This window comes from Phasianus colchicus, chromosome 5 (genome assembly GCF_987193195.1).
Source record: "Phasianus colchicus chromosome 5, bPhaCol1.hap1.1, whole genome shotgun sequence".
NCBI classification, from domain to species: domain Eukaryota; kingdom Metazoa; phylum Chordata; class Aves; order Galliformes; family Phasianidae; genus Phasianus; species Phasianus colchicus.
In genome coordinates this window covers 17,738,662-17,751,383 of record NC_143440.1, presented here as the reverse complement: position 1 = coordinate 17,751,383, position 12,722 = coordinate 17,738,662, and the positions used below count along the sequence as shown (strand labels likewise).

The 12,722-nt window shown below is 45.5% G+C and overlaps 1 protein-coding gene across 1 annotated transcript; it reads left to right on the top strand.

Moving 5' to 3' along the window:
- Positions 1–26: 26 nt before the first annotated feature.
- LOC116239007 (acyl-CoA (8-3)-desaturase-like) lies at positions 27–9,993 on the top strand. Its single transcript, XM_031608987.2, has 12 exons — positions 27–663; positions 2,189–2,299; positions 2,614–2,811; positions 3,540–3,641; positions 4,120–4,248; positions 5,004–5,064; positions 5,189–5,265; positions 5,952–6,049; positions 6,401–6,497; positions 7,082–7,161; positions 7,597–7,722; positions 8,121–9,993. Exons 1-12 carry the CDS (start codon positions 160–162, stop codon positions 8,170–8,172), a joined length of 1,635 nt encoding a protein of 544 aa, XP_031464847.2. The 5' UTR covers positions 27–159; the 3' UTR covers positions 8,173–9,993.
- Positions 9,994–12,722: the final 2,729 nt, after the last annotated feature.

Genomic DNA, 12,722 nt, shown 5'->3' with positions numbered 1-12,722 from the left:
GTGCGGGCAGAGGGTCATTCCGAGCCGGGCAGCCCCGGTGCGGTGCTCGGTTCCCATGGCTACAACCGACAGGGCTGCGGTAACTGGGTCAGAGCGGGCGGTGCGGGTAGAGACAAAGGAAATTGGGGACCGGGAGAAGGGCGTGGGGCACTCATTGTGATGCGTGCGCATCCCTGCACGGGCGGATCTCGCTTTGTTTCGGCAGGATTCGGGGCACACCCCGCAAAGCCGGGCACGCCGCGGGGCTCAGCGCTCCTCACGCCCCGCGATGCTCAACGCCCGGCGGCCACACGCAGCCCCGACGGGGCGGGCGGGAGGCAACGCGGGCCAATGGGCGCGGAGCTCCGGCGAGGGGGCGGGGCCTTCGCGGCGCGGGGAGCCAATGAGAGGCGGGCTAGCGGGGCGGCTCGCAACAGGAGGTTGCGACCGAGCGCGGCGGGGGGACTCGGGCGGGCGGCGGGGAGAGCCATGGAGGAGCGCGGGGACGAGCCGGGGCTGCGCCGCTTCACCTGGGAGGAGATCGCGCAGCGCACGGGCCGGGGCCCGGCGGCGGAGGAGCGCTGGCTGGTGATCGATAGGAAGGTGTACGACATCAGCCGTTTCCACCGGCGGCATCCGGGCGGCTCCCGCGTCATCAGCCACTACGCCGGGCAGGACGCCACGGTGAGGGGCCGCGGGGCCGGGGAGGGACGGGGCGTGAGCGCTGCTGGAATGGAACGGGACGCGGGGCGGTTCGTGGGTTCCCGCTGCTGCCGCTCAGCAGCGCGCTGTAAGAAAACGCCGTTGTTTTCTGCAAGAAAAAAAGAAGAGGGGAGGAAAAAAAAAACCCGAGCAAACAAAAGAAGGAAAGAGCACCGCTTTGCGTGTGCTGAGCGCTGCGGTTGCGCTCTGGGCGCTGGCAGGGAGAGGCGGCCGTCCCTCTGCTCCGCGGTTTGCGCCCCGCTGCTGCTGCTGGCCATTGGTCTGAGCGCATGGTGCCATCCGCGCCCGGCCCGCTGCCGCCTCCCGCAGCTCCGCGCTGCCAGAGACACGAGGCGGGCCGCCCCCCCTGCAGCCCCTCGGCCGATCCACGCCCTGAGCCCGCTGCCTCCGAGCTGCAGCGGAGCTGAACCCCGCGGCTGCGCTGCCGGCGTTTGGAAGCCACCGCTGCCTCGTGTTTTGAACCCACTGGTGCTTTTTCACCCGGCTGTCTGGTTGCCGGGCCGGGCCGGACGGGGCTCTGAGCACCTGATCTAGTGTAGGGTCCCTGTTCATTGCAGGGGAGTTGGACCAGATGGCCTTTAAGGGTCCCTTCCAGCTCAAACGGTTGACGTTGCAATTAGCTGATAAAACTAACCGTTTTCCCTAATTAGGATCTTCAGCATAGTAAGCAGGAAAAAGAAAGTTATTGGGGTACTCTTCTGTGATGTGGAGGGGAGCTGGCTGGGAGCATGAGGCACCAACCAAGAAAACAAGAATATTCCAGGGAGGTGTGGAAGTATGGGTTCTCTGGAGATTTTGGAGGTGTGGAAGTAATGAGTCTTTGGAGATTGCCTCACAACACGCTTGGAGCAATGTGGGGGCTTTGAGAGGCTGGTGTCAGTCACCAGGAGTTGCCATCGTCTGTCTGTGGTCTCTCTTGCCCCATTTTTCAGCCAGCTGATTCTGTTTTTGTGCTAATGGTTTGTCCCTGTCCCTAGTCTGGCTTTCATTTCCTGCTATGGTGTATGAGGACAGTAAGATAAAAGCAAAAGACAAAAGAAGGGAGAAGGGAATATGTGGTTGAGGTGACAGATCTTGGGGCTCAGCAGACTGTGAAAGAGAAGGGTGGATGTGGCTGTAGGTGATGTGCTTTAGTGGGCATAGCAGTGATTAGTTTATAGCTAGATTGGATGTTTGTGGTGGTCTTTTCCAACCTTAATGATTCTGTGGAATTTTAAGGTTAGATGGGAGTAAGCCTACGTTCTGTGGTGAGCTGTACTTCATAGCAGCCTGATAGAAACTAAGGCAGAAAATTCAGCTACAAATAGTTATTCACAGTGAGAAGAAAGCAGTAAAGTTCATGGCAGAAATATCAGATCCTGCCAACTCTGTTGACTGGTTTGCTTTCGATGTAATCTAGGACATCATGAAATAGCTTTCTTTTGCCACTGCCCAAAGTGTTGTTTTTTGTCGTTTTTATCATCCTGTTCCTATATCTGTATTTCAGGATCCTTTCATAGCATTTCATCTTGACAAGACATTGGTGAAAAAGTACATGAACCCACTCTTGATTGGGGAACTGGCACCGGATCAACCCAGCTTTGAACCCAGCAAGAATGTAAGTATCTCAAAAACTTTGGTATTTGGGTTGAAGCTGTGCTGTTTGCTTTTTCTTAGTAGCAGCCAGAATGCCCACCAATCACCCATAGGTGGGAATGGAGAGAGCAGATGCAGTCAACTAAGAAAGTATCCCAGAAGTCGTTGCCTACTTGAGGTTGTGATGCAGCTGCTGAAGATGTGTCTCTGAAGTGACTGACCCCCAGCATTGCCCCATTGCCACAGTAACTCCCTGAAGAGAAGACACAACACTCTTCTTGGGGTTCTTGGGGTATTTTCGGACCAGTAGGTACATATTCTTGCATCTCCCCACAGAAAAAGCTGGTAGAAGATTTCCGTGAGCTCCGTGCCACTGTTGAGAAGATGGGGCTTCTCAAACCCAACCGCACCTTTTTCCTCCTGCATCTTTGTCACATCTTGGTGCTGGATGTTGCAGCATGGCTCACCATCTGGTACTTTGGATCATCCACCGTGCCTTTCATCTTCTCTGCATTGCTTCTAGGCACTGTCCAGGTAAGCAGTTAGGCACAGAAAGTGAGCAAAGAAAAAAACCCAGAAAAGTCCCAGAAACCCCAAATAGTAGTCCTTTGAGACTGACTATGGGGGAAATTCTGGTCTTTGTAGAATTCCCAAAGTTCTGCCTCTCCCCAGGTTCCACTGAGGGGTCAGAACTGCACTACCATGACATGAGTTTTTTGGTAGAGCAGACTTCATGCTGCTTTCTGCTTCCCACAGCCCATCAAAGCTGTCCTTATTTCCAGCTTTCCTCACACAAAGTAAAGCCGTGCTGCACTTCTGAGGTCCCTTGTGCCAGAGCTCTAAGGAACTGCGCTCTGGCCAAGCCACCAAGTTCCCATGGGAACATACAGTGAGTTAGAGAAGAGGGCAGAGCAGCTCTGAAAGCCCCAGCTATTCCTGCTGCAGCCAGCTGATCCTTTTGGAATTACAAGTACTCGGAGAAGGCAGCAGCAAGTTGCTCCTAAAAGGGGACTTTGTTGCCAATTTCAGTACAGTTTTGTAAGAGAGCGAGTGCTGATTGTTAGCTACGTTAATTTTTCCTTCCTTTAGTCTGGGACTAAACATCAATAGCAGAGTCTGAACTGCACTGCTATACAGTAAAAGGTGATAGTTTGATGTGGGAATGTAAGCGTAGAGGAGAAACCCCTTTGTGGAAGCAAAGGCTCCCAACTCTTCTTTTTCTTTTTTCTTTTCTTTTTCTTTTTTTTTTTTTTGCCATCCAGGCCCAGGCTGGCTGGCTCCAACATGATTTTGGACATCTTTCAGTCTTTAGCGAGTCCAAATGGAACCACTGGGTGCACAAGTTTGTGATCGGCCACCTGAAGGTGAGCAGTCATTGCTGAGTGATCTATCAGAGAACAGCCCAGGAGCCTCTGCTGTTAAAAAGAACCTCTGTATAAGAAAGAAGAAATACAAGGAGCTGCTGGGGAGGGAGGATTGTGGGCAGAAGGTGCAGCTTGTTAGTGGCACTGTATTCTCATCTCTTCTTCTCTACAGTGCCCTGAAAAGAGGTTGTAGTGTACTTCTCCTGGGTAACTGTGATAGAACGAGAGGGAATGGCCTTAAGTGGTGCCAGAGGAGGTTCAGGTTGGATGTTAGGAAACATTTCTTCTCAGAAAGAGTGGTGAGGCATTGGAACAGGCTGCCCAGGGATGTTGGAGTCACACCTCCAGTAACAGTTCAAGAAACACACAGACATGGCACTGAGGGACATGGTCAGTGGGCATGGTGGGGATGGGTTGGGGTTGGACTTTCCGATCTTAGTGGTCTTTTCCAACCTTAATGGTTCTATGATTCCTGCAGGGAGCACCAGCCAGCTGGTGGAACCACCTCCACTTCCAGCACCATGCAAAACCCAACTGCTTCCGAAAGGACCCTGATGTTAACATGCACCCCTTATTTTTTGCTTTGGGAAAAAAGCTCTCTGTAGAGGTGAGACCTAGTGAAGTATGTGAGGTTGCAGCATGCAGTTTTGGAAAGCTGCGGAGAGCTGGGAGACAAGAGACTGGTTGGTTTGGTGAATGGGCTGTCTCAGTATTTAATGAATGTATGGAAGAAGCACCTTGGCATTAGTGGCCATTGAATTAGTTTGGGTACATACAGGGATGTCATCGAGTTCCTTGGGGGTGTCAGCAATGTGATCTATTATTTTGATACGAGGAACACTGAAACATTAGCAGCCTCAGTGGGAGGATAATCTGTTCACCTCCATTCCTGTAGGCACAACTTAGTGTCTAGATGTTTATTTCTGTGCTTCGGAGACTAACTGCGAGTAGGTGGGAGTTCTACACACTGTCACCTTTGTCTGTAGTATCATAGGTTTCTCTTTTTAATGAAGCCCTATACTGGCGGCAAACTGTTCTCAGTACTGTGTGGTATGTTTTCTTAAGCAATCATGCCCTCTGTAGGGCAAGAGCTTCCAGTGTACTTTACTGTTTGCAATGCAAGAAACTACCCAGCCTGTTGCACATCCAAGGCAGGGAGATCAGGTTCTCTTCAGAAAACATGGCACAGCAGTCATAGACTGAAGTTCCAGGGAAAAAATGAAGCCAATGGCATTGTGGAGACTGGTATTGTTTGACAGGATATCTGTTTGATAGGAGGTATCTAAGCATGCTTTTTTAGGAATTTATAAGATTGTATATGAAAATGTCTTTATGGCCTGTGTAATTTGCTTATTTTAACAGCTTGGCGAACAAAAGAAGAAATTCATGCCTTATAACCACCAGCACAAGTACTTCTTCATCAGTGAGTAACCCTACATTTTACAGTTCTGTGAACAGCATGTTCTCAACCTCTCAATTTTCCACTTCACATCAGTGTGATTAAGAAGGCATGGCTGATGTCTCTGCGATCTCTTTCTCCATTACAGTTGGTCCCCCAGCTCTGGTGCCTCTTTACTTCCAGTGGTACATATTCTACTTTGTAGTACAGAGGAAACAGTGGGTGGTAAGTCAATTCCATTTTGCTGGTGGTGACTTTTCCTTCTATTACAGGAGCATTTCAGTGTAGGAAATGCTGCATTAATAGGAAGATCTCTGAGCCATTCATCTCCCTGTCATGGAGGTGGGGTTATATGATCAGGGAGATAATGTTTGATGGAGGACAGAGGCTACTTTCCCTTCTCTGAAAAGTTCAATTTAGGTTTGGGTAACAAAAAGTGTTCCCCAAGTGAATGGTCTGATATGGTTGTCCAACTACTCTCCATCATATTTGGTAAGTTATGACAGTCAGGTGGTGTCCTTGGTGACTGGAAAAAGGGAAGCATTGTTCCCATGTTCAAGAAAGGTAGAAGTGAAGATCCTGGAAACTATAGCCACACCTCTGTACCTGGAATACCTGTTCCACGATCTTCCCCTGTAAGGCATGTGGAAGCTAGGGAGGTGATTTGAGATAGCTAATGTAGCTTCACCAAGAACAAATTTTGCCTGACCTATCTGGAGTCCTTCTGTGATGGAGTGCCTGCACCAGTGGACAAGGGAAAAGAACTGATGTCATCTATGTCATCATTGGACTTCTCTAAGGCCTTTGACATGGTCCTACACAACAGTCTTGTCTCTAAATTGGAGAGAGATGGATTTGAATGCCAGTAATTCCTCCTCTTAACAAAGTTTTATCTATTCCGTTTATTACAGGACCTGGCCTGGATGCTGACCTTCTACATCCGATTCTTTCTCACTTACCTGCCCTTACTGGGCGTGAAGGGTATCCTGGGGCTTCATCTGTTAGTCAGGTATCATTCAACTTAAAATTGAGTGCATTTCCTCTGCTTGGTTCCCTTTGTATCACCTCTTCAGCCTCCTGGTTATCTTTTCCATCTGCTCCCTATTCCATTCCCTTATTCCTTTCAGCAAGACAGAGTTTGTTTGTTTGGCATGTGTCTGTAGAAGATCTGTGTAAGCCTGATCTGCTGGACAGATATTTGGGGTTCCTGGTGTTAATCTTATCAATTGTTGACTAGCTTATATAAATACAAAATTTCATCAATTTATGATTAGCTTTTGTAAGTATGAGTGCTTTGTTCTGACTAGTTAGGTATTGGTGTGGGATCAGTGATGGTTTTGTGTTATTTTTGTATGCGCAGGTTCATAGAGAGTAATTGGTTTGTCTGGATTACACAAATGAATCACATCCCAATGCATATTGATTATGATAAGAATGTGGACTGGTTCTCTACCCAGGTAAGATCTTCTTTCCAGAGAGCTGTGACCTTGAATGATAAGAACATGCATAACACCCAAGAGAGCTGATCACAGCAGCAATGGAAACTGAGAGAGGAAAACATAAGCAGCTTGTCCTCACTGTGTGAAGTGAGTGATATGTGCAAAGAAAGGGGGTGCAGAAGTGGGATGGAGGCTTTGAATGCAGAATACAGATTCTGTCAAAGAAAAAAACCAAAGATGCTGCAGTGGTCTTCAGATGGAGATCTTCCCATGTGTGAAGGGTGAATCTCACACTTTGTGTCTGTCACATTTAAACTCAAAAGGCATTACATAGTTTAAGTGAGAGATGTGAGGGGACCAGCATAGCACATCATAGTTCTTAATCTTACTGGGGAAATCATGTCTGTTCTCCGAAATGATGTCCCTAACAATCGCATACCACAGCATGACCAAGTCATATTGACTTGAGATGGCTTTTGGAATTGCTGTATTCAATGAGGAGGCATATGATAAGGAACTTCTGCCTGCTTACTGTTGTTTTTGACTCGTGTAAGAGAAGTGGCAATCCTCAAATAATACTTAATTGTTATGTTTTTTCTCAGCTCCAGGCAACGTGTAACGTTCGTCAGTCCTTATTCAATGACTGGTTCAGTGGACATCTGAACTTCCAAATTGAGCACCAGTGAGTTGAAGCGTGGGCTGGGGATATGAGAGTATTTTAGGGAGTGCTAGTTACATGAGACATGAGGAGCCACTTAGGTCCGTGTCTCTCTATCAGCTAAGGCAGGAACAATGTATAATGTGGGTAATTTTTGTGTTCTTTATAAGGAGATGGAATCCCCACGTGGGAAATCCATATGGTGGTCATAAACTTTTTGGAGTGCTGGTGAGCACCAAAACCACTTCTGATATGGGAAGCATGGCATAGGAGTGAATGAGAATTCCCAGCTTCCTGCTGAGTACAGCTATTGAGTGAAGTGGTGTGAGAGACCACTGCAGAATGCTAATGGCTGTAGGCACAAAGTGAGGCTGTGTGCCTCCTAAGCTTAGGTACAGAAGTGATATGGGAACTGTGCAAGGCAATAATGGAATTCCCTTTGTTTTCCACCCCCCACAGCCTTTTTCCTACAATGCCTCGACACAATTACTGGAAAGTGGCCCCTTTGGTGAAGTCCTTGTGTGCCAAACATGGTATTGAGTACCACTGCAAGCCATTACTCACCGCCTTTGCAGATATAGTATAGTATGTATCAACCCACTGCATTCTCTGGGTAAAGGGCTGCTCAACATTAGAGTGAACAAGCAAGGGACATAGAAGGGGTTGTCCTCCTTTCTTTCCCTCCCTCATCACCCTCAGTATTTCTTTTCCATTGAAAAGTCATGCATCTCTTCTACCGTGCTTGCTCCTTTTGCTTAATTCTACTCAGGTTGTTTTCTTAGTCTTCCAGTCTTCATCTGATATAGACATGTGACTTGCTTCTTTCTTATCTTTTCTAAGGAGCTACAGACTACACTGACTTGTCTCTAAGGATCTCCTTTGCTTAATCTATAGAAGGGAATTCTTCCCACAAGTTTATGGGACAGTATAGATGCTGTATTTCGTTACCTTGTTTCTAAGGAAATGTGGTTCTCTCTTGGCAGCTCTTTGAAAGATTCAGGGGAACTCTGGCTAGACGCTTATCTACATAAATAAGAAGCAGTGGATCCTCACAGAGGAATTCCCCACCCTTATTTCTTCCTGTGGAGATCACCGTAAGGACACTGCACAAAGGAGAGAGAGCTGGCTAAGCCAGAGGTGGGGAGGTGACACAGCTTAATTCCAGTGATGAATGTGATTTATACAATTTTTTTTAAAAGGTGTGTTCTTAATTCTTCTTGTGCTTCTTTCATTTCTCTTCTCTGGTGCTGAGATACAGGGAAAAGTAGAATGGAGGAGGTGGTTCCATCAAGCTGGAGGCTTCTTTGGGACTGGAAACAAATTGCTTTCTGTCTGCTGACACTTCATTTGCTGAGTATATAGGAGAGAAATCTCTTGTCTAACATAGGCTTTGTTGAGGTTACTTCTCATTATGAACGTAGTAAGAAAGCTGAGACAATATGCGATGGGAGTAATTGAAATGTGAAGGCAATAAGAAGAAATTGTGTATGTGCTATGTTTTCAAAAACCTATGTGTAGTCAGCAATGGCAATAGAAGTCCCCAAACCAAGGGGCAGTGGGGAGCATATGAGAGCTCATACCACTGTTTATGTATATATGGGTGAAGGTGAAAAGGTGCAGGCAGCAGTTCTATAGGAATAAGAGTGAGGAAATTGGAGACCTAAGGCAGAGGAACAGGAAAGTGCAGGCCTGTGGATGTGAGAGCCTGGAGTGCCATTTTCTGTGGGTATGTTCCCCTGCATTTCCCTTCTGTGCTGAAGGCCACTGAGTTATTTGACCATTCCTAACTTCGTATGGAGCCTCTGCAAATGATTTCCACAGTGCCATACTTCTGAGCGTTATTGAACCAATTACTGAAATATGGAATATCTGTAGTTGGGATCCCTATGTGGGTCGGGTTACTACAGAACCAAAAAGTGTGTTGGCCTTCTGAAGCTTCACTTTTTTTTTTAAATTCAGGGCTAAAGGCTGAATTGCTTAGCAGAAAACTCAGAACTTCTGGCCCAAGGAGTATTATGGGTTCCTGTAGAAAAATTGAATTGAGTTGTAACAACGTTATGGTTTGAGGTACTGTTAAATTACGTTTAACTCTTCAGCCAGCTGAAGTCAGCAGGCTGCATATCTGCAGGCATACATCAGCCAAACCATTACCAATCTTTCCCTGTTGGATGATGTGCCTTCAAAACACACCCCAAGAGGGCATTACTGTGTGATTGATTGTAATGTTAATTAGCCTTACTGCGTTCCCCAGTGTATTTTCCTTTACTGCACCAGTGCTACAGATACCAAACAGGATACAGTCCTTGGCATAGCAGTAATGAAGATGTCTCCATCATATTTTTCTCTTTAAACATTTTAGGTTTTTTGTCTGTTTTTTGGGACCAATCCCTTTTTCTATTGTCTCTCAGGTAGATAAATAAGGTGTAGTTTTCCACCTGTTTTGTGCTCTCTTTCTTGCCCAGCTGCTAACTGTAAATACAGTGCCTGATTTTAAGGAAGATAATGGTGCTTTTTCTGGTCAACATCCAAAAGGAGTATGGCTTGTGAAGAAATAGAGGAAATGTGTCTTCTCAGGCTAAGATTGTTTTTAAACGCAGAATAAAATCATAATGGAAATAATAAAAATATAATCAAATCATCAATAATTGTTGATTTAAAAACTGTAAAGGAAATGGGCCTTAGTCACTCTTTTCTACCTTGTTTTTTCCTGCTGTTTCTCCCCTTTTATTATTAGAACTGTTGATGGAGGAAGTCTTAATAATAAAACTTCTTACCTTACAAATTATTGCTGTGATGAGAGTAAAATATTTCTGTGTAAGAGTCAGCACTCTTTAAAGTGTGGAATAAATGTCTACAGCTGCAGAAAGAGCTGTCATAGACTTCAGTATTTGTATTTTGGAGGAAGGGATTGCTTAATCAGCTTTGTCATTTTTAGCTTGTGTGAAGAATGCAGTACAAACAAACCAAAATGAATTGTACCAGAACAAAACCACACACCATGATGAGGAGGAGAGGGAAAAAATGACCCCTGGATCTGGAAGGTGTGCTTCCAAAATACAGCAATGTTTGTGTTTTGGGAAATCAAGAGCTGTTCTGTAAGGACTTACATTCAACAAGCTATTAGCTCTCAGATGAAACCTCAGAGTGGCTCCATTAATCCCATAGCAGGAGGAGCAAGCCTCGTGGCTTTGGCTGTTCTCCAGGGCAGATCACCCAAAACCTTGGTTGTGGAATGGAAGGTGGGGGAAAGATTGATGTTTGACTGCATTTAAAGTTTTCTGCAACCTTGGATTGTTTGCCCTAAACCTCAAACAGCAAAAGTCCTGTTACACTGGTCTGAACAGCTGTGGTTTAATGTCTTAGCTCCATAGCAGGTACCCCAGGGTAGGCTTTTCATGCCTGTGGATGAAGCTGGACAAATAGGGAGCTGCTATGCCAGTCAAGAGAAAACACTGAAGGTAAGGATGCTTCTGAAGATCCTCCAGAGAGGATCTAACTCAAGTGTCACAACTCAAAATTTGAACTGCTGGGTCAAACCACACAGACTGTTCTGGTAGAAGGGGAGCTGGAATGCAAGAATTTTTGCCTTCCTTCTGTGGACTAGTGAACCTTCAATTCAGGTAGGCAAGTAGAAGAATTGCAGCAGACAAGGAAGGCTCTTTTCCTATTTTGTCAGAGCAGATTTTCAGTCATATCTGTCAAAAGAAGGAACTGATCTTATGCTTCTCTGGCTGCTGGACACTGAGGACTCTAGTCAGAGAGATTCTTTATAAAGATCCAGCGTGTTTTTGAAGGGAGGCAGCTAGACTTCAGCTCAGTTCATGAAGCTTACTTGAAAGCGCTTACCAGATGGATTGTAATTAGAGTAAATGGAAAAAATCTTTGTGCCAAGGGAGTTGTAAGTATTCAGCACTTGTGTTGGAAGTGCTTGGTATTGCCTAGCAAGTGGTGGGGTTTTTTGGTGCTTTTTTTTTTTTCCAGTGCCCATAGTCAGAATGTTACTATCTAAATGTGTAGTTTCAAAAGTTCAAATGATTTAAGCTTTCCCCAGGGCTAAGACAGTCTAAGAATTAATAGTTTTGAAGACAGAAGGCACTAAGTAGAGCTTAGACACATTAAGACTTTGGAGGATCTTGTGTCTCCTCTGCCACTGGAAAGAAGAAGCATCTGCAATACAGTGGATCTTTTGCCCAAGTAATCAATGAAAATGACATGATGAGCTGATTCATAATCCTAAAAAGTAAGACCAAAAGCAGACCTGAGTCAAGATACTCAGCATTGTAAATACTGAGTTTGCTAGGAGCTCTGCAGGACTGCTCAAGAGGAGAAACGGGCTGTATAACAAATCAATTTCTGTGTCATTTTGGGCTTTTTGAATTCCATTGTGGCAGATTACTCTGAGAGTTTGGGTATTTAAATTTTATAGTAGTGAACTCAAGTCCAAGGCTTCTTTCAGTTTCTCTCAATATGTGCTCAAGTACACCTTTTAGGAACACCACAGACCCCGATTTTGCCATTGAGCAGAAGCCCTTTGGCTTCATAGCCATCCTAAAAACATGGAACCTGAACACTGAAACAGCCACATGATGGCAGCAAGGCATCAGAAGGGATGCAGGACGTCACTGCCTCAGAGAACAGAAATGTGAGTGTTCAAAGGCTGCAGTCTTGCTATTTATTCTACTACTTGCTTAAAGGAAGTAACTAAAATAAATCATAGAATCATTTAGGTCAGAAAAGACTTTAAAAATCTTCAAGTCCATCAGATCCTTTTCTGCTGGGTACAGTTCCAGCCACATTTTTCCAAGACTTTTCTGCTGCATGGGTTGTTATGACTCTGCATAGTTCAAAGCAACTTTTGGCTGATGTGAGAATATCAGCCCTTCCAACCCAAAGGATTCTATTTGACAATTCTATGATTGTGTGACCTGCCTATGTAAAAGACCTTTTTTGGGGTAAGAATACAATCAAATGTAAATCTACATCTGGTAAACAGTATGGATCCTGTATCAACCATAATATTCAAACCTTCATCCTGACATCGACTCTAAACTGAGCGATGAAGTGGCTGATCCAGGGCTCAATTATAAAGCAACTGAAGGAGAGGCATGTGCCAGCTAGAATGTGTTCATTGAAATAGGCTTTTTTAATGTGAATTCTCTTTTTCCTGGTGTGATTTTAAATTCAGGACATATGATAGGTTGACTCTGCTCACTCACTACCCCTCAGTAGAATGGGGGAGAGAATTAGAAGAGGAAAATCAAGAAAAAATTCTGGCTAAAAAAAAAAAGCAACTAAAGAGCTGAAGGGGAAAAAAAAAAAAAAAAAAAAAAAAAGGAAAATAAGTGATGCAAAGGCAATCACTACATCTCATCAACATCCAAATGTTCAGTCTCCAAGGAATGTCAACCTTGGTACGACTTCCTCAGCAATGCTTTTATTTCTGAGCATCATGTTATATGGTACAGAATATCCCTCTGTCAGCTTATGCCAGCTGTGCTGGCTGTGTCACCTCTCAGCTTCTTGCCCACTCCCAGCCCTCTTGCTTGGTGGGGGCAGAGTGAGAAACAGAGAGGTCCTTGATGATG